The 22465-nt window shown below is 41.8% G+C and overlaps 3 protein-coding genes and 2 long non-coding RNA genes across 6 annotated transcripts in view; 3 read left to right on the top strand and 2 right to left on the bottom strand.

The window, feature by feature from the left end:
• LOC115393598 (UDP-glucuronosyltransferase 2C1-like) overlaps positions 1–10641 on the top strand; it is a 17647-nt gene extending 7006 nt beyond the window's left edge. For both annotated transcript variants that reach the window (XM_030098785.1, XM_030098711.1), the window contains one exon: positions 10327–10641. The gene's annotated coding sequence lies outside the window, so the exon portion shown is untranslated. The remainder of the gene's footprint in view (positions 1–10326) is intronic.
• Positions 1–20056, bottom strand: part of LOC115393943 (uncharacterized) — a 22671-nt gene extending 2615 nt beyond the window's left edge. The window contains exons 1-2 of the long non-coding RNA XR_003931983.1: positions 20016–20056; positions 14387–14391 (exon numbers count right to left, since the gene is read on the bottom strand). This is a non-coding gene — a long non-coding RNA (uncharacterized LOC115393943). The remainder of the gene's footprint in view (positions 1–14386; positions 14392–20015) is intronic.
• Positions 903–14107, bottom strand: LOC115394008 (uncharacterized). Its single transcript, XR_003932002.1, has 3 exons — positions 14029–14107; positions 13577–13579; positions 903–913 (listed from the first exon to the last, which is right to left on the bottom strand). It is a non-coding gene; the product is annotated as an uncharacterized LOC115394008 (long non-coding RNA).
• Positions 3074–10333, top strand: LOC115393750 (UDP-glucuronosyltransferase 2C1-like). Its single transcript, XM_030098891.1, has 2 exons — positions 3074–3436; positions 8718–10333. The coding sequence occupies exons 1-2, from the start codon at positions 3434–3436 to the stop codon at positions 10299–10301; spliced, it is 1587 nt and encodes a 528-aa protein (XP_029954751.1). The 5' UTR covers positions 3074–3433; the 3' UTR covers positions 10302–10333.
• On the top strand, positions 16224–22465 carry LOC115393847 (UDP-glucuronosyltransferase 2C1-like). The gene is made up of 2 exons (XM_030099000.1): positions 16224–16603; positions 19410–22465. The coding sequence occupies exons 1-2, from the start codon at positions 16601–16603 to the stop codon at positions 20991–20993; spliced, it is 1587 nt and encodes a 528-aa protein (XP_029954860.1). The 5' UTR covers positions 16224–16600; the 3' UTR covers positions 20994–22465.

Raw genomic sequence — 22465 nt, 5'->3', positions numbered from 1 at the left:
ATGGCCTGCTTCAAACACACCTCGGTTGTTGATGACTGACTCATGTCTGTTGTTGTCTATATGAGGATTGCAAACATCTATTCAGATACAACACTGTTTGAGTTTTGTCATTGCAGAAAAACTACAAACTGGATAAACATAACAGGAGGTAAGATAAGAAATCAAGAAGCAAGCTGTAGTCACATTAGGTCATGAAGTCTGCGAACAGGCTTGATCCTGAAACAAGACAAAAAAAAAAAAAAAAAAAAAAGACAAGAAAACAGTCTGGTAAACAAGGTGGAAATCTGAACTCAGGAAAGTTGCTCCTTGCTGGTTATGAACTGGATCAGCTAAAAGCTACAGAATGATCAGAATCACACACAAAGTCAGAATGTGAGTGTGTTTCTCAATGGGGATTTTTGGCCTCTTAACTTCAACTTGAGCTTTCACCTGGACACCGGTGCATGCGCCCAGAGCTCAAGGATGCTATAAAAACACAGACAATAAAATTGATACATCCTTTAAACTTCAGTTTTTGTTGACCTTTGAAACGATACTCGAGGTTTGAGCAGTATGGTAAAGTTCACAGCAGGCTGGACAATGACGCTTTCAGAGTGCACAAAAATCTGATGGAGGGGCTTTGCTTTTCAATTCAGTTGCCAGTTTCCTTGTTAAATTGTTTCCTCTCGTCAGCCTGAACATTTGTCATTCATTATCATAAGCAATGTAATCCTTATTATCACATGTTCACTTTGTGCATTAAGGATTTTGCACGTTTTATGCAAACAGTGCCCCCTGCAGGCCTTGGGCGTAATGAAGCTTACTGAAAAACTCGTCCCTGTGGCTCACGTGCACGGAAGAGGGGAGCTCCTTCTTTGCTCGTTTAGTAGCGCTCAAGTAAGATTTAAGTTTCTTTTACCTGGTGGAGTCTGTGCTGGAGCTGTGGCAGTGCTAGAAGGCAGTCTTTTCTTACTTTCTGGAAGATCCTGCTCAGTTGTTGCTCACTAAGCATCTGGAGGAGTAATGGCGGACAAAATGAAACCTAACCAGCCGGAGCGAGCATTACGTCATTCCATTCAAATTCTCCCCAAAAAAATTCTGGTGCCAGACCGACACTGCAACTTTCAAGTGACAATTTAGCGCTGTTAGAGGTACTTGTAATGAATATGTCAGGGCACATTGTACACATCATTAAAAATGTGTAACATATTTATGGTAGAAAATAAGTATTTTTAAGGTTGTAAAACTCCTTAAAGCTAGGGTTGGCGATTTGAATGAGATACATTTTTTTAAATACTGGTTAAAATGATCTTTATGACCCGATGGGAAACAATTCATAGCGTGTTCCTAAAGTAGTGTGGAAAATATCCGCTTTCTACAGCAGGAGTAAAACGGGAAAAACAGCAACCAATCGTCTTGACGGGACACCTTTTTTTAAACCAATCAAATCCCTTCGCCGTTCGACCTGCCCCCTGCGCGTACATGTCAATGGCGTGCACTGACCCTGATTCAGTGCGCGCGTAGAAGAACGGAGAGTCGTTGCAGAATGGCGGAGAAGAATGTTTGGGGCTTTACTTACCGGTGAGTGCGCCAAACTTGGCATAGTGCAAATAAAGAAAAATGAAGAAACGAAGCGCTGAGGACAGGTTACGCCAGGAACGCACTGGACGCGGAAGTGCTGCGCGCACCGCGCGCACGGAACGTCTCTGCGTCTCCGCTCCCAACGGAGCTCCTCCAATGGGGTGGCAGCTGGGCGGAGCCTTGGGGAGATGCTTCATTCGCGCTACATGCTAGTTTTCCAAGATCGCCAACCCTCGCTTTAATGCACCTTTGAACTTCAGTTTTTGTTGACCTTTGAAACGATTCTCTAGGTTTGAGCAGTATGGTAAAGTTCACAGCAGGCTCGACGCTGACGCTTTCAGAGTGCACAAAAGTCAGATGGAGGGGCTTTGCTTTTCAATTCAGTTGCCAGTTTCCTTGTTAAATTGTTTCCTCTCGTCAGCCTGAACATTTGTCATTCATTATCATAAGCAATGTAATCCGTAATGTCACATATTTATTTACACAATCAATGGTTGAATATTATCTGTCCTAAAATAAATCAATACTCATGTTATCTGTTTTCAAGTTGTTTTTAACTGTGCAGGAGTAAATTAATTAAACATATTTACTAAATCTTAAGGTAGTTTAACAGATTTTTGTTGTAATTTCTATTACTTTTGATAGAATGAAGGTATGATGCTCTGTCCATTTCAGTCTACTTGGGGTTTTTCCAAACGCTGTCATTGGTAACTTTCTGTATTTTTTTTTAAGATTATTTATATTTGACAACTTTTTTTTAACATGAGATCCTCAACGATCCCTGTTGAATTGTTGATTATTTTTGTCTGAATGACTTTTTAGTTGAAATATCTGCAAACAGGAAGATTATTAGTTATCCCGGAACTTAAAGAAAAACGAATATGAGTTCTTTAAAACGACGATGTTTTGCACTAATTAGATTTTTATTTTGAAAATAATATTTACCTTTCCGACTCTTCATGTTGAATTGTCACTGGTAGTCTTGCAATAAACTTTGATTGCACACAGATTGATCCGGTTGTCTGATCACCACTGGGTGAAAGAGCACAGAGGAATGTGACTCTATTTCTTCCTGACTGGTTGCTGATCAGTTCCTGTATTTTACTTCATAATGTCTTTTGAGCTGAGATATCTGACCTGACATTAAAACGCAAAGAATGTCAGTTTTAAGCCTTGGAATTAAAAAGGAGAATGAATATGAGCACATTAAAACAAACGATGGAGAGCAATAATTAGAGGTTGATTTAGTATATTCTTGCAAGACTTGTATCTTTTAATACTGTCCAATAATTGTTCAGTGTTTTAATGATTAAAGGTGGGAGGTTTTGTGGTCTGTGACTTTAAAAGGAATTGAATTAATAATTCAAAAAAGTGTGTTATTGTTATGATTATTATTTACATTTTAATTTCGCTTTGGGCTTGCTTTTTCCCCTGTTGCTTGTTTTTCTTGACAGATCTGGCAACCCTCATCCCGCCCTGGCAACACAGATTCTGCATTCAGAAGTGGAGCTCTCGGTGCTTCGCTGTTTGAACAGGAAATATATCTTGTTTAACCTATTTTGATTGTTAAATATGATCACAATGATTGGGATCAAACAGTAAATTCAGCTGCAAACCATGTCAGTGATGATTGTCGGAGCTCTCCGAGATTTTAAAACAACCTGAGAAAGTTGAATTTGAGCAGGATACTTTTACAATTGATCAGGGATAAATCTGTCAATCATAATCTTGCAATAAACTTTGATTGCACAGAGACTGATCCGGCTGTCTCCTCTTCACCGAGTGAAAGAGGACAGAAGAAGGTGACTCTTACTGGACTTTACATGTCAGTAACTTCAAGTCGCTGTCTTGGTGAGGACACAGAGAGCAGACGATGGTGAGTTGAAGTGTGGACTGATGCTTCCGATTTTCTGTTCAGGTTAAAGGTACTGTAAAAGTGTCAAAGAGACGACTGGCTTTCTTTTATTAGGCCACTTTAATGTATGAAACACAAACTTTCAATAGAAAAGCTAAAAAGTAGACAAACTGTTCACCCAAAGGAAGAAGTGAACAAGGAACAAGGAAGTACGGACTACTGTGCAGTCAGGGTCGTTTGAGGACACACTTGGAGCAGCAAAGACACTCTGCAGGAACAACACGTCGGGAAAGGGCTTAACGGACGTTTTTCAGCTGTTACAGCCATATTATTACCCTTATTACCATGTAGTAAGGAGTTTTTCTGACCCGCCTTTAAACGCACCATGAGCGCACTCTGCTTAATGCCTGCAGGTGTGGATCACTGACGGGATGCATGTTGCTGAAACTGTACAGCAAACCAGCCAGAGCCAGCACTATGGCGTCATTTTAGTGCCAAAATTCCGCGCGCAAAAAAATCAATATCGCGCACAGTTAACCCACTCTCTGTGCGCTCGCGATGCCTCTCCGCGCGCGCGTGGACACTTTCTGCGCGCGCGCGGTCACTTTCTACGTGCGCGACATCACTTTCTGTGCGCGCGCGATCTCTTTCTGCGCGCGCGGTGACATGTCTGAGCTGTCTGCTCGCGCGGTGGTGTTGAGTTTTGGCACTCAGGGGGCAGGCTTTGAGTTGACGCCACTCAACCCCCCTCTCCTTTGTGATTGGTTGCTCTAAACGTCTACTGACTTCCGGTCAGAGCCAATCAGAGGTTAAGTAGGGCGGGTAGTCATCGTTTGGCGGCAGAATTGGAAAATTTAGGAGTAAAATTCACATAACATAATCTCCATACAGTGATTTGATTACTGTGGAGGAGACCTGGCTGTTTCCTGGGAGGAGAAATAATGAATAAAAACGTTTTCATGGAGCCATCAAGGCTATCTGTCTCAAATGTATATGTAAATTATATTTGATTTATATCTGTTAGTGTATATCTGTTATTCATCTAATTATAAATCTGTCTTAGATTTTTTTTAATTACATTTAATTTGTATCTGCTAGTGTATATCTGTTATTTATTTAAGTATATCTGTCTTAGATTTATATGTAAATTATCTAATTCATATCTGTTAGTTTATATTTGTTATTTGATTATATCTGTCTTAAAATAATATTTAAACTCTAATTATGTTATTTAGTTTATATCTGTTATTCAATTATACCTATCCTACATTTATAGTTAATTTTTTCTCCTTTTTTTCTGTCTTTTTCCCTCTCTCTCAGATTTCATTTGATTTTATGCCAGGATCAGTGAAGTACTTTTGCTTTTTTTTTTTCCTTTGTTTTGAGCAGGTGATATGTTGATAAGTTTCATAAGTCACAAAAGTAATAGACCCATTTGAAGACAGTAGACGTTTAGAGGAACCAATCACAAAGGAGAGGGGGGTTGAGTGGCGTCAACTCAAAGCCCGCCCCCCGAGTGCCAAAACTCAACACCACCGCGCGAGCAGACAGCTCAGACATGTCACCGCGCGCGCAGAAAGAGCTCGCACGCAAACAAAAAGTGATGTCGCGCGCGTAAAAAGTGACCGCGCGCGCGCAGAAAGAGACCACGCGCGCGCGGAGAGGCATCGCGAGCGCACAGAGAGTGGGTTAACTGTGCGCGATTATGATTTTTTTTGCGCGCGGAATTTTGGCACTAAAATGACGCCATACAGCACAAGGCAACAATAACAACGAACGTTTCTATTTTTTCCCAAACAAACCGTGTAAGTGGAGTAATGCTGTTGAGTGCAGAAAATGGTAGCAAAATATCTCTGCATGACTACTGCATTGTTGTGTTCTTAAAGGCAGCAGGTCATGCCATTGTCCTTTCTTCTGATTAATTTTGCACATCTTCGCTGTCACATCTGACTAAAATGGTGAAGTGTTAAGTGTTGTCACTTTCTGTGTTCGTGCCATTAAATTAAAGGTGCAGTAAGTCAGGAATTTGCTATTGAAAATTATTAAATGATTAAAATTATTCACATTTTTCACCTGTCATTTGAGAAAAATTCCCTTTAAACAATCAGTCATATCCATCAATAATGTCTGTCAAGTTTTTTTGTTTTTTTTTTCAAGTTGAGTTGCTCAAGATGGAACAACTTCAGACTGTCTAGACCAATGACGTATAGAATTACTCGACCGCTCACTGCTCGGCGGACAGCAGCGGCGCCATGGCAAATCGGCGCTGACTTCCGGTAGTGGCAAGAAGCTGTGGGGCGCTATGTAATCCAGTGTAAATACACTGACTTCAAGGCTTGCTTGTCATCACTGATGGGACAATTTGTGTTATATTGTGGCTTTTATTGTTAGCAGACAGTGAAATCTCTGTCCTTGGCACGCTGTCATGGCAATCACAGCGTTGTTTAGCCCTCACAGACAAGAAAAAACAAAGCATGTTTCTATGGCAATCACACTCATATGATAACAAACACAGAGCCTCAATTTAGAAATACAGCTGTATTTCGTATTTAGTATTTCATTTAAATACGACATTGAAACCAAGCGTAACGCAGCCACGGAGTTTCCACAGTCAGTAAATAAAATAAAAAAAAACATTCAAGAAACAAATGTAAGGATTAAATTAAAGCTGAGTTGATTTTTTTAACCCATTTAGCAATTATCATTTTCGCTCTGTTAATAACTTAGTGACATGCATAATATATAAAATATTGAAACAATTATGTAAATTTTTAAAATAAAGTAACAGTAACAAGTTGTGCATCTCAGTTTAAGTTACACATGGAATCAGATTTAGACTATTTACCGAATAATGAATTGAAAATATCTTGACATGATAAACACAGAGCCTCTTCACACGTTCTGCCTACATGAGGCTACAACAAACAGAGACCACCACACAATAATGACTGCTGAATGCTGATGCACTGATTGAGCCTATAACAAATGTTTCATTCTTTCTGTAGCATTAGTGTTTCACTGCATGGTCTCTAAAAAAATATTTGAACCAATGCCAAATAAGAAAGTCAGTGTGTTAAACAATTTTTCTCCAATTCAAAATTTTCAGTTGGACTTTCACAGCGGCTCAGACCCACATATCTTGGAATGGTTGCTTTTTTCCTCCCACAAAAATGGCCATAAAGTTTCTGGAGGAGCAATTCTTGCAGTCAGAACACACACATTATTTATGTAATACATTAACATACACAGAGGTTTTCCAGAGTAAAATGCAAAAAATAAAGTAAGTAGTGTAATAAAAAATGAAGTCAGTTTAATCAGAAGAGGTTCATCGAATACAGTTGGCACTCATTTCTAGAATAATTAAAACTGACTCAGTGGAAACAGCCAAAGGAAGACAAGAAATGGAAAAAATGAAAGCATGAAACACAGTAATTGCAACAAAAAATAGAAAAGTTTATTAACAGGACATGACAGAAGTGCACACTGACATATTGAATTGAATTGAAAGTCCTTTATTTGTCCCGCATGGGGAAATTGCAGGGTTGCAGCAGCAAAAAGAACGCGGAAAGAAAAATAGAAAAATACAAAGCCAACTATACAAGAAAAAGTTAAATGCAATTTGTATGTAAAATTAGGATAGATATAATTAAATAAGTAACAGGAATATACTGACCGACACAACTAAGTATTAAATATAAATTAAATATAATTTAAATACAAATTAAGACATATATAATTAAGTAATAGATATAAACTGACAGATATAAATTAAATATAATTTACATAAAGATCTAAGACAGATAAAATGAAATAAATAACAGATATAAGATAACAGATATGGTAAGTGCTACGCAGTAACGTATGTACTTTTCAGTGTCAGATATGATCATGCCGTGCTTTTCACCTTCTCAAACAGATTTCTCGTTCATTTACACTTTCTGATGACAAAAATAGCCTTGTCCCCCGTCACCAGGTCAGGTGTGCACGCCTGAGGAGAACCTGCTCAGCTGCAGAAAAACCCGGCCAGCACTGGTCTAGGGTCTCCTGGCCTGCTGTTCTCAACGTATTTCAAGCATTGTGACTTGATTCCAACACAGAAGTTTACTGTACCTTGGTAAATCACAAAACACAAAGTCACATACTGTGCTGGTGTCCCACTCAGAATCCGCTTTTGCCACTACCGGAAGTCAGCTGCGATTTGCCGTCTCTCAGTCGAGTAATTCTATACGTCATTGGTCTAGACTGTCACACTTCCTGGTTCCAGAACCAAGAGAGTTCCTGTGGTTGCCAAACAAGATGCACAACATTCTGTATTCTCTAACTGTGCTGTCAGTCGTGTGTGCCACAGGTGTGCCACAGGTCACGCACGTATACGCCATCTGCTGCTAGGATGACACTCCACTTGAAGTCTCCAAAACCAATCATGGGACTATACGATTTTGTGATTTTGTCAGTTCCATTGAATTATTTGTGCTCAATAATTTTATTTCATTTTGCACTGAATGATCTGGATACTTAACCTGAGATTTCCTGCGTCAGTGTTTGATTTTGTTAGTATATAATTGAAAGAACTGTTTTCAGTTTGCTGGTGCTGTACTGTGGCTCTTAGTGAGGATTGATTCTGTTGTCACTAAGGAAATGTGATTGAATGCGAGATGGTCATAAATCCCTCAACAGACCTCTGAAAAATTTGTACCTCGTACTTCTGAGGTTAGGCTTATGCCCCTGAAGTTGGGTCCATTAGAGGGATTCACCACATATCATCTTTGCAGCAGTGTGTAACAGTCAAAATAGTGCACCACCCCTTTAAGATGCAGATAATGATGTGGTGTCATACTTTTTTTTTTCGTCACTTGTGCAGTACTTTTAGGAAATGAATGATGCAGAGCTTTTATTTTAGTTTTACTTTTTTACTATTTGCATTGATGTGGACACCTTAGACTAGTATACATGGGCGTCTCAGGAGCAACCAGTCTTTATTAAGTTGAGGATTTTTTGGTAAGCATGTAATCAAAGATGCACTGTGGGTAATCCCTCGTCAACATCTGCATTGGACCCGAACCATCACAGGTGTCTCAGTAAAAGAACTTCCAACATATTATCTCTGAAAGGGAACAACGTCAAAATGAACACAATGAAACCTCATAATTGTTCAAACAAATCAATTGACTGGACACGGCAGAATTTGTGCAGATCTCAGTGGAATGATGTTTTCTCTCTCTCTCTCTCTCTCTCTCTCTCTCTCTCTCTCTCTCTCTCTCTCTCTCTCCAGTCCATTGATTATGACATGTTTTCATTTCAGATGAGGCTGGTCTGTTGCTGCAGTGCTCTGCTGCTGCTCGTTCTCACTCCCAGAGTCTGTCAGGGTGGAAACATCCTGGTACTTCCTGCAGAAGGCAGTCACTGGGTCAACATGGATATTGTGCTTCAAGCTTTGCACTCCAGAGGTCACAGTCTGACAGTTGTGCGCTCCAACAAAAGCTGGTACATCAAAGAAAAGGCCCCCCACTACAATACCATCACTGTTCAAGTGGAGAGAAGTATAGATGAGTCGTTCGTTGCACCACTTGTGTCAGAGGGACTTGCATTTGAACGCGGAGCTATTCCTTTGACTCATTTCCTCTACACGACTTTTGGCATGCTTGGTGTATTTCGTGAAGCTCATGAAATTGTGGGTGAGTTTGCATCAGCATTGCTGGACAACACAGAGTTAGTAACATGGATCAAAGACAGCAAATTTGATCTTCTGCTCACTGATCCCTGCTGGGGTGGTGGAGCCATTGTGGCCAAATATTTCAACCTTCCATTAGTTTATAATGTCCGCTGGTTAATAGCTGTAGAGGCTCATCTTGCTATTGCCCCTTCACCTTTATCCTATATCCCTATAACAGGATCTGGTAACACTGACAAGATGAGCTTTCGGCAGAGAGTTAAAAACATGATGCTACACATATTCAGTCAGGTACAAAATAACATAGCAAGCGGAGACATATATCAGAAGGTGTGTGAGAAATATCTTGGGCCTGACTGTGACTACTATCAGTTAATGATTGATGCGGACATTTGGCTGATGAGAACGGACTTCGTGTTTGAATATCCCCGCCCCACCATGCCTAACGTCATCTACATGGGGGGGTTTCAGTGTAAACCTGCCAAACCTCTGCCTCAACATTTGGAGGACTTTGTGCAGAGTTCTGGAGATCATGGATTCATCATCATGTCTCTGGGAACTTTTGTGAGTGAACTTCCTGCTGATTTAGCAAATGAGATTGCTGCAACTTTTGCTAAACTGCCACAGAAAGTCATCTGGAGGTATAAAGGAGAGAAACCAGACACTCTGGGTAACAACACTTTACTGGTGGACTGGATGCCACAGAATGACCTTTTGGGACACCCGAAGATCAAACTGTTTGTTGCTCATGGAGGAACAAATGGAATCCAAGAAGCATTGTATCACGGAGTGCCGGTTGTGGGCATTCCTCTGTTTTTTGACCAATATGACAACATTCTCCGTCTGGCAGACAGAGGAGGAGCTAAGATTCTTTCAGTAGCTACAATGGACAAAGATGACAACTTCCTGAAGGCCATTAGGGAGGTCCTGACTGAGCCCTCCTACAGGAACAACATGCAGAGACTCTCCAGGCTGCACAGGGATCAGCCACTGCCACCGATGGATAACGCCCTCTTCTGGGTGGAGTTTGTCATGAGACACAAAGGTGCAGCTCACCTTAAAGCTCAGGGCAACAGGATGCCCTGGTACTCCTACCACTCTGTAGATGTCGCTCTGTTCCTGGTTGGAGCTCTCATGCTCCTGCTGTTCACTGTTTTCTTGTTGTTGAGGTGTTTATGTGCTGCTGTGTGTAAGCGTAAAGCAAAACGTGATTGAGAATCATGAATATACATCATGTCGGGTCACTTAAAGGGGACATATTATGCTTTTTTCATTTTGTGAAGAGTTTTTTATTTTAGTGTTGCCGTTGCTTCATTATGATATTCAAATTTGAAAATTGTCTGTTTCCTCCCTGTCTTGCTACACCACATTTTGTCAAAATGCCTGCTGAAACGGTCGAGTTTGAGTTGGGTCCGCTTGTCCTGAAATAAACGGATGTAACTCCTCCCCCTGACTGTGCTCCCACCGTGTGTGTGTGTGTGTGTGTGTGTGTGTGTGTGTGTGTGTGTGTGTGTGTGTGTGTGTGTGTGTGTGTGTGTGTGTGTGTACGGGTTTTCGTATGGTCGTGGGGACAAAATGTCCCCACAACATAGGAAAACCAGGCACAATGTCATTTGTGGGGACATTTCTTGGGTCCCCATGAAGGGAAACACCGTTTTCTTGACCATGTTGTTGTTACTGAAAAAAGTAAAAGTGCAAAAACATTTCTTTAGGGCTATGCTCTGTTTTGGTGTGGGTTAGGGTCAGGGTAAGGGTCAGGGTTAGGGGCTAGAAATGAATGGGAGTCAATGGAATGTCCCCAAAAGAGTGGGAAACCCAACACTTGTGTGTGTGTGTGTGTGTGTGTGTGTGTGTGTGTGTGTGTGTGTGTGTGTGTGTGTGTGTGTGTGTGTGTGTGTTTGTGTGTTCTTGTATTTCTATCCTTGTTGGGGCCAAATGTCCCCACAAGGATAGCAAAACGTGGAACGACGTGCCTTGTGGGGACCTTTTTCTGGTCCTAAGTAGGAGAAACAGTGTTTTCTTGACCATGTTGTTGTTACTGAAAAAAGTAAAAGTGCAAAAACATTTCTTTAGGGTTAGGCTTTGTTGTGGTGTGGGTTAGGGTTAGGGTAAGGGTCAGGGTTAGGGGCTAGACATGAATGGGAGTCAATGGACGGTCCCCACAAGGATAGAAATACAAGACTGAGCGTGTGTGTGTGTGTGTGTGTGTGTGTGTGTGTGTGTGTGTGTGTGTGTGTGTGTGGGTGTGTGTGAGTGGGCGTGGACAGACGCGTTCATGTGCATACCCGGAAGCATGCTCAGAAACAGCCTGTTCTGAGGAGGGCTCGTCAGACCGACTTCTTAGACCGCTGAAACTCCAAATAAAGGATGAATTTGGGACAAACAAACTTAAATACTATGTTTTTGAGCTTCTGAGAGCTATGTGACGTGACTGAAAAATAGCATAATATGTCCCCTTTAAATCACTTCAGTTCATCTTGTGATGGCCATATATTTGACTGTTTTCAATTCGTGTTTTGATCTGTTTTCATATTGATATAATCATACATATTTCCATGTAATTTAGGATTATTGCAGTTTCCAAGCATTTACATTGTTTTCTAGGGCAAATGTTCCTCGTTTTCTTGCCGTGTGTTTAAATTATGCTAACTCTGATTCTCCAAAAAATGATAATTGATTTTCGTGAGCATAATTTAGTGTGTTGTATTGACAAATATTGATCCTCTGATTGCCTTTATTACTTTTCACTGGAGTAGAGTGTGTATCCAGATACAAAGAAGTCTGGTGGATTTGCAGTGTACCTGTTCCTATCAGGAAAGATAACAGAGACAGACTGAATTAGTGACTATTTAGGTCCTGTTTCACCTTTAAACGGGAGCACAAGATTTTACATCTATTTTGTTCAGTACATGTTGCCATAATTGGACTCATCTGCAGTCAGATGTTAAAGCGATACTTCAACATTTTGGCAAATTGGCCCATCTAGGGCAATTCGGTAGTCATTTAGAACAGCATACTTACTTTTTTTGTGAGGGCGAGCTGTTGTTTATTCAGCGGTGAGTCTGAGGAGAGCTTCACGGCGGACATAATGGAAGTGGACGGTACAGTAGCTTCCCTCGTCAAACTCATCAATCCAACACAATCCAACAACCCCAAAACACACTTTGGTGGACACGTTATAATCCCCACATTCACTACGCTGTGAAATATTAATGCAAAATTACGAGATTGAGTGTTTTTTTGCGAAGATTGCTAAGACGGAACTACTTACTAAACATGGCGTCTGGGCGTAGTGATCTCAAAAGAAAAAGTAGTTCCCAATATTTGCTTCAATGTCGTAATGCTAGAATATTATTTGTTGGTGTTTCACAGCGTAGTGAATGTGCGGATTATAACGTGTCCACCAAAGTGTGTTTTGGGGTTGTTGGATTGTGTATTTGATGAGTTTGACGAGGGAAGCAACTGTACCGTCCACTTCCATTATGTCCGCCGTGAAGCTCTCCTCAGACGCACCGCTGAATAAACAACAGATCGCCCTCACAAAAAAAGTAAGTATGCTGTTCTAAATGACTACCGAATTGCCCTAGATGGGCCAATTTGCCAAAATGTTGAAGTATCGCTTTAATGTGTTGACGAAGCTTGCACAAATGAAACGACTGACATCAACGCAACATGGGAAAGACACAGATGTTGAGGTTTAATGATGTGTCATGCATCAGTGCAATTATGCAAAACATCAGTAACATAAAACTGAAACAGCAATATGAAAGTGGTAAAACATAGTACACACATCTTGATGGTACCAGGTGTCATGCTGCTGGTTTATGTGAATAAACACACAAGAATGTCCTGCTGTTTTGTTTTTATCTGCTCACCACATGTCACCACTAAAATAATTAATTGAGCTCATTATATGGTCCAGTCATCTGCTGCTCCGGTTGCAGTTTTGTCATAAAGTACAGCTTTCACTGGATTTGCTTTTCCTGCAGTTTTGTCCAACTTTCAACTCCAGACATCCCTAGCAATATTTTCACTTTCTGATGCAAAGATCAGGCGACTTTTCTCCTGCAATTATTGCAGATATTTACTTTTCCACCTTCCATTTATTTACAGTGTAGCAAATAAAGGATTTCGTCAGCCACTGATCGTGCAAGTTGCCCCACTTAAAATGATGACAGAGGTCTGTAATTTTCATCACAGGTACACTTCAACTGTGAGAGACCGAATATGAAAAAAAGACAATGACATTGTCGGATTTTTAAAGAATTTATTTGTAAATTTTGGTGAAAAAATGTGGTCGGTAATGAAAGTTGAACTCAGTACTTTGTAATTTAACCTTTGTTGGCAATGACAGAGGTCAAACGTTTGCTGTAGGTCTTCACCAGGTTATCACACACTGTCGCTCATATTTTGGCCCATTCCTCCATGGAGATCTCCTCTGGAGCAGTGATGTTTTGGGACTGTTGTTACCAGCCACAAGGATTTTTGACTCCCTCCACAGATTTTATATGGGGTCAAGATCTGCAGATTGGCTCGCCACTCCAGGACTTTGAAATGTCTCCTTTGTTGCCCGGGCGGTGTGTTTGGGATCATTGTCATGCTGGAAGACCAAGCCATGCATAATCTTCAATGCTCCCACTGATGGAAGGAGATTTTGGCTAAAAATCTCACGATACATGGCCCCATTCATTCTTTCCTTCGCTCTTTTCAGTCGTCCTGTCCCCTTTGCAGAAAATAAGCCCCAAAGCATGATGTTTTCACCCCCATGCTTCACAGTAGGTATGGTTCCTGGGATGCAACTCAAAATGTTCTGTATCGATATCATCTGATCACATGACCTTTTCCCACTCCTCTTCTCGATCATATGCTCTCTGGCAAACTTCAGATGGACCTGGACGTGTACTTCAGCATGGGTGGAGTGTGACTGTCTGAGGCAGTGGACAGGTGTCTTTCATACAGATAACCAGTTCAAACAGGTGCCATTAATCCAGGTAACGAGTGGAGGGCAGAAGAGCTTCTTGAAGAAGTTACAGGTCTGTGAGAGCCAAAAATCTTGTTTGTAGGTGACCAAATACCTTACTCTCCATTCTTTAAAAATCCTACAATGTGATTTCCTGGATTCTTTTTTTCACATTCTGTCTCTCACAGCCTAAGTACCAATGATGAAAATTACAGACCTCTGTCATCATTTTAAGTGGGGGGAACTTCAACAATCAGTGGCTGACTCAATACATTTTTGCCCCACTGTACACTGCAATGTACATGTGCACATTTTTCAGCTCTTACATGAGAATTGTCACCCAAGCTGCATATTAGGTTGGTCGTAAATTTAGCCAAAGGATCGATGTACACTTCAATCTTCATTTTTTCAAACAAAATACAATGGCACAAAGATTCATTGCCTTTTTCAAAAAAAAAAAAAAAAAAAAAAAAAGCAGTATCAAAAGTTGCCTGGAACTACATAGAATAGAATAGATTTGAATAGAATAGACTTTATTAATCTCACAGCGGAGAAATTTACAGGTGCAAGAGGCTTGTAGAACACATGGGGGGTACAAAAACTAATGAACAGTGCAAATAAAGAACAAGTAATCATGCAAAACGTAGTCATAATAATCACAGAAAACTAAAAAAAGAAAGATCTAACTGAATGTACAACATAAATCTTAAAATATGACAGGAACTATGAACAAATATGTACAAGTATTTTTTTAGTGCAGCAGAGTGAATGATTTATAAAGTGTCATTGATTTCTTATGGGGGTTAAAAAGTAACCATGGGTGCGGGATATTATAATGTCCAGGGTTATTGCACATATTCTACACAGTAGAATTGTATAGTCTGACAGCAGTGGGGATGAAGGACCTGCGGTAGCGGTCTTTCCTGCGCTGAGGGTGTCTCAGTCGGCCACTGAAGGTAGCTCCTCTACCGTCTGGTGCAGTGGCTGAGAGCTGTTGTCCACACTGGATGTGGGCTTGGCCAACATCCTCCTCTCACTCACATCCTCCACAGAGTCCTGTGGGCAGCCCAGGGCAGAACTGGCCGACCAACTTGTTGAGTCTCTTCCTGTCCCGTTCTGTGCTTCCCGGGGCCCAGCAGATTTCAGCGGGTGAACTGGGGTTGGCTGCAGAGGGAGGGGGGCGGAGGCAGGCTGGTGCTGGAGACAGTCCCTGTGGGTGTGGATCAGGAGCGGTCAGGTGAAACTGGCTGTGGCCCAGGGAGGGGGGAGGTGTGTCCTGGGCTGGAGAAGTGTGAAGAGGGGCGAGCAGGGTGGGGGGGAGAATCAAATCTGTTGAAGTAACAGTTCAATTTAATGCTTTAAACCAACACTGTTTTGCACCAATTACATTTTTATTTGAAAATAATACAGACCTACAAGACTTCATGTTCAGTCTTTTTTGAAGTTGTTAATGAATGTTCACTGTTTCCGTTATTAAAAACCCTGAGGAGGTTTTCATCTATTTTGATGACAAAATGTGATCACAGTGATTGGAATCAAACAAGTAGTTACAACACATGCTCGTGATGATGGCAGAGGTTAGATTTCAAAATAACCTGAGAAAATTGGGATTTCATGAGCGTGACATTTTCTCAGTGGCAATGGACTTGTCACCGATAATCTTGCAATAAACTTTGATTGATCCGGTTGTCTGATCACCGATGGGTGAAAGAGCACAGAGCAACGTGACTGTTTCTTCCTGACAGGTTGGCGAACAGTTTCTGGATGTTACTTCATATATGTCTTTTAGCTGAGAGATCTGATCTGACCCTAAAACACAAACAATATTAGTTTTAAGTCCTGGAACTAAACGAAAATTGAGTTTGAGCACATTAAAAAATGATGGAGTGCAACAATTTGAGGTTTATTCAGTATTCAATATATTCTTGCAAGACTTGTCATTTTGCATCTGTTTTAATATTGTCCAATAAATGTTCAATGTTTTCACGATTAAAAATGGGGATGTATAGTAGTCTTTGATTTAAAAATAAATGCAATTAATAATTAAAAAAAGTTTATTATTATTATCATTATTATTCACAATTTAATTTCGCTTTGGACTTGTTTTTTCGCTTGTTGCTTGTGTTTGTCGACAGATCTGGCAACCCTCATCTCAACCTGGCAACACGATTCTGCATTCAGAAGCGGAGCTCTCGGTGCTTCGCTTTTTGAAGAGGGAATATACCTTGTTTTCATCTATTTTGATTGTAAAATATGATCACAAAGAATGGGATCAACCAGTAAATACAGCTACAACCCATGTCAGTGATGATGGCTGGAGCTCTCCTAGATTTTAAAACAACCTGAGAAAGTTGAATTTGAGCAGGATACTTTTACAATTGATCAGGGATAAATCCCTCAATCATAATCTTGCAATAAGCTTCGATTGCACGTAGACTGATCCGGCTGTCTCCTCTTCACCGAGTGAAAGAGGACAGAAGAAGGTGACTCTTACTGGACTTTACATGTCAGTAACTTCAAGTCGCTGTCTTGGTGAGGACACAGAGAGCAGACGATGGTGAGTTGAAGTGTGGACTGATGCTGGCGATTTTCTGTTCAGGTTAAAGGTACTGTAAAAACGTAAAAGAGATAACTGGCATTTTTTAAATAGGTTACTTTGTTGTATAGAACACAAACTTTCAATTTAAAAGCCAAAAAGTAGTCATACTGTTCACCTAAAGGACGACGTGAACAAGGAAGTACGAACTTCTGTGCAGTCAGGGTCGTTTGAGGACACAGTTTAGGAGCAGCAAAGACACTCTGCAGGAACAACACGTCGGGAAAGGGCTTAACGGACGCGGGAGACATGGCCCCCCTACTTGTCGCATCTCTGCCCTATGTCCCCGGAACTTTTTTCAGCTGTTACAGCGATATAATCCCTGATTACCATGTAGTAAGGAGTTTTTCCGAGCCGCCTTAAACGCCCCATGACCGCACTGTTGCCTGATGTGGATCTCTGACGGGATGCATGTTGCTGAAAGTGTACAGCAAACCAGACAGAGCCAACAAAAGACAACAACAACAACAAAAAAAGCTTTTCTATTTTTTCCCCCAAACAAATCGTGTAAGTGGAGTAATGCTGTTGAATTCAGACCATGGTAGTAAAATGATGACTAGTTAAGTATACCTCTGCATGACTGCTAACACTATTTGTGTTCTTTAAAGGGCAACTTCGGTTTTTTGACATCTGGACCTTATTTCGAGGTGTGTGCATGCTCATATACTCACTCAGACAAACATCGTGCAGCTTGGAGTCCTTCAGAAGTTATTTAGATCCAACCGATGTAGCCGCACTTAGCGGGGGCCACGGCAATGGAGCTTTACCGCGGGACATTATCTCTGCAAAGTCGCTAATTTCGGCTGTATTTCTTCATCCAACGCCAGTGTTATCATAAAGTCAGCACGTCTACCGTCTTCAGGTGAGTCAGCTGACAGTTTTCGCTAACTTATCCACAATTAGCTCGGATGGGAACGTTGCGGAGCTCCTCTACCCAGCAGAGAGGCACTTTGAGTCAGCCTGGCTGTCACGGTGCCTCAGCGTCTGACTTCCAGGGGCCGAGTTGGAAAATGGCCCTCAGCTGCTCCACGGAGGCTCCGGACACCAACGAAGACGCACGGCTCGCGCGCGGCCGCTGGGCCGCTGGATGTCTCTCCTCGCCGTGAGGAAGCGTATCTCCGCTCCCTGGTGGATGTGCGTCCCGCGGCCGGCCCAGAGCGCGCATCCGCCGGGGAGCGGAGATCTGGATTCTCCCGCTGAGGAGAGAGCTCCGGCCGCGGCGCGACGGCCCGCCGCGCTGCGGCCGGAACTCTCTCCTCGCTGGGAGGAAGCGTATCTCTGCTCCCCGGCGGATGTGCGCTCCACGCCGGCCGCGGGACGCGCGACGGCCCGCCACGCCGCAGCCGGAGCTCTCTCCTCAGCGGGAGAATCCAGATCTCCGCCGCCCGGCGGATGCGTGCTCCTAGCCAGGCCGCAGGACACCGCCGGAGGCCCCCCTTCCGACCGAAAGGCAACCCAGCGCCGATGGAGGAAAAAATACAGCCGAAATGAGCGACTTTGCAGAGATTATGTCTCGCGCTGAAGCTCCATTACCGTGGCCCCCGCTAAGTGCGGCTACATCGGTTGGATCTAAATAACTTCTGAAGGACTCCGAGCTGCACAGTGTTTGTCTGCGTGAGTATATGAGCATGCACACACCGAGAAATAAGGTCCAGATGTCAAAAAACCGAAGTTGCCCTTTAAGGCAGCAGGTAGTCATGCCATTGTTCTTTCTCCTGATTAATTCTGCACATCTATTCTGTCACATTTTACTAAAATGGTGATGTGTTTAGTGTTCTGTCACTTTCTATGTTCATGCCATAAAATTAAAAGTGCAAGAGTGAGAAAGCATAAGGTAGTAAGAAATCTACGATTAAAAATTATTACAATCATTACCATTTTTCACTTGTCATTGAAGAAACATTCCCTTTAAACAATCTGTTGTCTCTAATAGTGTCTTTGTCAAGGTTTTTCTTTCAAATAGACTGTGCACAAGCCCGTGATGTACGTTCAGTTTTCACCAGTTACCTGCAAAATAGTTTCCGGTCCACTTCCTGCTCCATTCTGGAGTTCTCCATGAAACAGAGGAAGCTCCTTCCGCTGTTGAAACAGCTTGAAAAGGTTTAAAGTTGAACACGACAGTGCTCGGCAGAACCATCCACCGATTTCTGAAACTTAAAAGCATCCTTGACATATTTGGTTGTGACAGCGTTCATGTGTTGATGTTAATTCATATCACCACCCATAATGAGTGGAGCAGGAAGTGGACCGGAAACTATTTTGCAGATAACTGGCGAAAACCAGAAGCGCTTCCCGGGCCTGCGCACAGAATCTCTTGAGTTGTTCCAGGATGGAACAGCTTTGGTGGGCAGGGCTAGACGTCACGCTTCTGGGTTCCAGAGCCAATCATGTGGGAGTTCCTATGGTTGCCAAACAAGTAGCAAAACATTCCGTATTCTAAAACTGCGCTGTCATAACGTGCGTCATCGGTCATGCTCATGTACGCGATCTGTCAGTCCATTCAATTTTTTGTGCTCAATAATAAATTGCTGACAAGTATGGTCTTTTACTGAACATTATATGTTCATTTCTGTCATTTTACACTGAATGATCTGGATACTTAAATAAATTACCTGGAAGGCAAAGTTTATGCAGATTTCAATGTAATGTTTCTCTCTCTCTCTCTCTCTCTCTCTCTCTCTCTCTCTCTCTCTCTCTCTCTCTCTCTCTCTCTCTCTCTCTCTCTCTCTCTCTCCAGTCCATTGATTATGGCATGTTTTCATTTCAGATGAGGCTGGTCTGTTGCTGCAGTGCTCTGCTGCTGCTCGTTCTCACTCCCAGAGTCTGTCAGGGTGGAAACATCCTGGTACTTCCTGCAGAAGGCAGTCACTGGGTCAACATGGATATTGTGCTTCAAGCTTTGCACTCCAGAGGTCACAGTCTGACTGTTGTGCGCTCCAATAAAAGCTGGTACATCAAGGAAAAGGCCCCCCACTACACTACTATTACTGTTCAAGTGGAGAGAAGTATAGATGAGTCTTTCATTGCAAAAGTTGTGTCAGAGGGACTTGCATTTGAACGTGGGTCTCTTCCTTTGACTCATTTCCTCTACTCGGCTTTTGGCATGCTTGGTGTATTTCGTGAAGCTCATGAAATTGTGGGTGACTTTGCATCAGCATTGCTCGATGATGCAGAGTTAGTAACACGAATCAAAGACAAAAAATTTGATCTTCTACTCACTGATCCCTGCTGGGGTGGTGGAGCCATTGTGGCCAAATATTTCCACCTTCCATTAGTTTATAATGTCCGCTGGTTAATCGCGATGGAGGCTCATCTTGCCATTGCCCCTTCACCTTTATCCTATATCCCTATAAATTTATCTGGTAACACTGACAAGATGACCTTTTTTCAGAGAGTTAAAAACATGATTTTACACATAATGAGTCACTTACAAAATAACATAGCGAGCAGAGACATATATCAGAAGGTGTGTGAGAAATATCTTGGGCCTGACTGTGACTACTATCAGTTAATGATTGATGCGGACATCTGGCTGTTGAGAACGGACTTTGTGTTTGATTATCCACGCCCCACCATGCCTAACGTCATCTACATGGGGGGGTTTCAGTGTAAACCTGCCAAACCTCTGCCTCAACATTTGGAGGACTTTGTGCAGAGTTCTGGAGATCATGGATTCATCATCATGTCTCTGGGAACTTTTGTGAGTGAACTTCCTGCTGATTTAGCAAATGAGATTGCTGCAACTTTTGCCAAACTGCCACAGAAAGTCATCTGGAGGTATAAAGGAGAGAAACCAGACACTCTGGGTAACAACACTTTACTGGTGGACTGGATGCCACAGAATGACCTTTTGGGACACCCGAAGATCAAACTGTTTGTGGCTCACGGAGGAACAAATGGAATCCAAGAAGCATTGTATCACGGAGTGCCGGTTGTGGGCATTCCTCTGTTTTTTGACCAATATGACAACATTCTCCGTCTGGCAGACAGAGGAGGAGCTAAGATTCTTTCAGTAGCTACAATGGACAAAGATGACAACTTCCTGAAGGCCATTCAGGAGGTCCTGACTGAGCCCTCCTACAGGAACAACATGCAGAGACTCTCCAGGCTGCACAGGGATAAGCCAGTGACACCGATGGATAACGCCCTCTTCTGGATGGAGTTTGTCATGAGACACAAAGGTGCAGCTCACCTGAAAGCTCAGGGCAACAGGATGCCCTGGTACTCCTACCACTCTGTAGATGTCGCTCTGTTCCTGGTTGGAGCTCTCATCCTCCTGCTGTTCACTGTTTTCTTCTTGTTGAGGTGTTTATGTGCTGCTGTGTGTAAGCGCAAAGCAAAACGTGATTGAGAATCATGAATATACATCATGTCGGGTCACTTAAATCACTTCAGTTCATCTTGAGATGATATATTTGACCATTTTCAATTGAACGCTGATTCAAATTAGTGTTAAAATTTTGCAAGAAAATCAACGATATGAATTAAAATTATTTCAAGTTTTTTTTTCATATAATGATAAAGATTTCCATGTAATGTAGTATGACTGAAGTTTCCAAGGGAAATTGTTCATAGTTTTCTTGCCATATTTTACACATTTATACTGTACATGTGTGTTATAAAGATGCTAACTCTGATTCCCAACACCAAAGAAATTAAAGTCAGTTTGTTTGTCATGTTTTCTTTCGTCTGTTTACCAAGACACAGATTATGGTGTTTATCATGAGTGAAACAGAGCAGCTGAAGTAGCCTCATGTTCACTTATGCTGTTGACCTTTCACTTTAAAGTCTGAGCTAATTAAGAATTATAATCGAGAGACATTAATCGCCATGACTTGTAAATGTTAATGTTCAGATCCTGAAATGCACACACGATAAATGACAGTCAGTTTTCGTGAGCTTAATTTAGTGTGCTTTATTGGCCAATATTGATCCACTGATTGCCTTTATTGCCTTTTACTGGAGTAGAGTGTGTATCCAGACACAGAAAAGTCTGGCGGATTTGTAGTGTGTATCTGTTCCTGTCAGGACAGATAACAGAAACAGACTGAATTTAGGTCGTGTTACATCTTTAAACTGGAGCATAAGGTTTTACATATGTCAAAGTAAGTACATGTTGCCATAATTGGACTCATCTGCAGTCAGATGTTAATGTGTTGACGAAGCTTGCACAAATGAAACAAATGACATCAACACAACATGGGAAATATACCATGAATACTACACAGATGTTGAGGTTTAATGATGTCCCACGCATCATGACAATTATGTATGTACAAAACACCAGTAACACAAAACTGAGACAGCAGAAGTGGTAAAACATAGTACACACGTGAACATGGTATCAGGTGCCATGCTGCTGGTTTACATGAATAAACACACTTAAGAATTTCCTGCTGTTTTTATTTATTTTTTCTCCTCATCACATGTCACCACTAAAATAATTCCCTGAGCTCATTATATGATCCAGTCGTCTGCTGCTCCAGTTGCTGTTACAGTACAGCTCTCATCAGATTTTTCTTCTCCAGCAGTTTTTCCTACAAAATCCTACAATGAAATGTCCTGGATTCTTCTTTCATGTTCTGTCTCTCACAGCCTAAGTGTACCAATGATGAAATGTACAGACCTCTGTCATCATTTTAAGTGGGGAGAACTTCAACAATCAGTGGCTGGCAATACATTTTCGCCCCGCTGTACAATGCAATGTACATGTGCACAATGGGCCATTTTCACTGCTCCACCACTTCCTGAAAATAGCTGTGCACATTCATTTCCTGTCTTGCATTATTGGCCAAAATGATTAATCCAGGTGTGTCTTGTTGC

This window comes from Salarias fasciatus, chromosome 1 (assembly GCF_902148845.1).
Source record: "Salarias fasciatus chromosome 1, fSalaFa1.1, whole genome shotgun sequence".
In the NCBI taxonomy this organism is placed as follows: domain Eukaryota; kingdom Metazoa; phylum Chordata; class Actinopteri; order Blenniiformes; family Blenniidae; genus Salarias; species Salarias fasciatus.
This window is presented reverse-complemented; position numbering and strand designations above follow the sequence as displayed.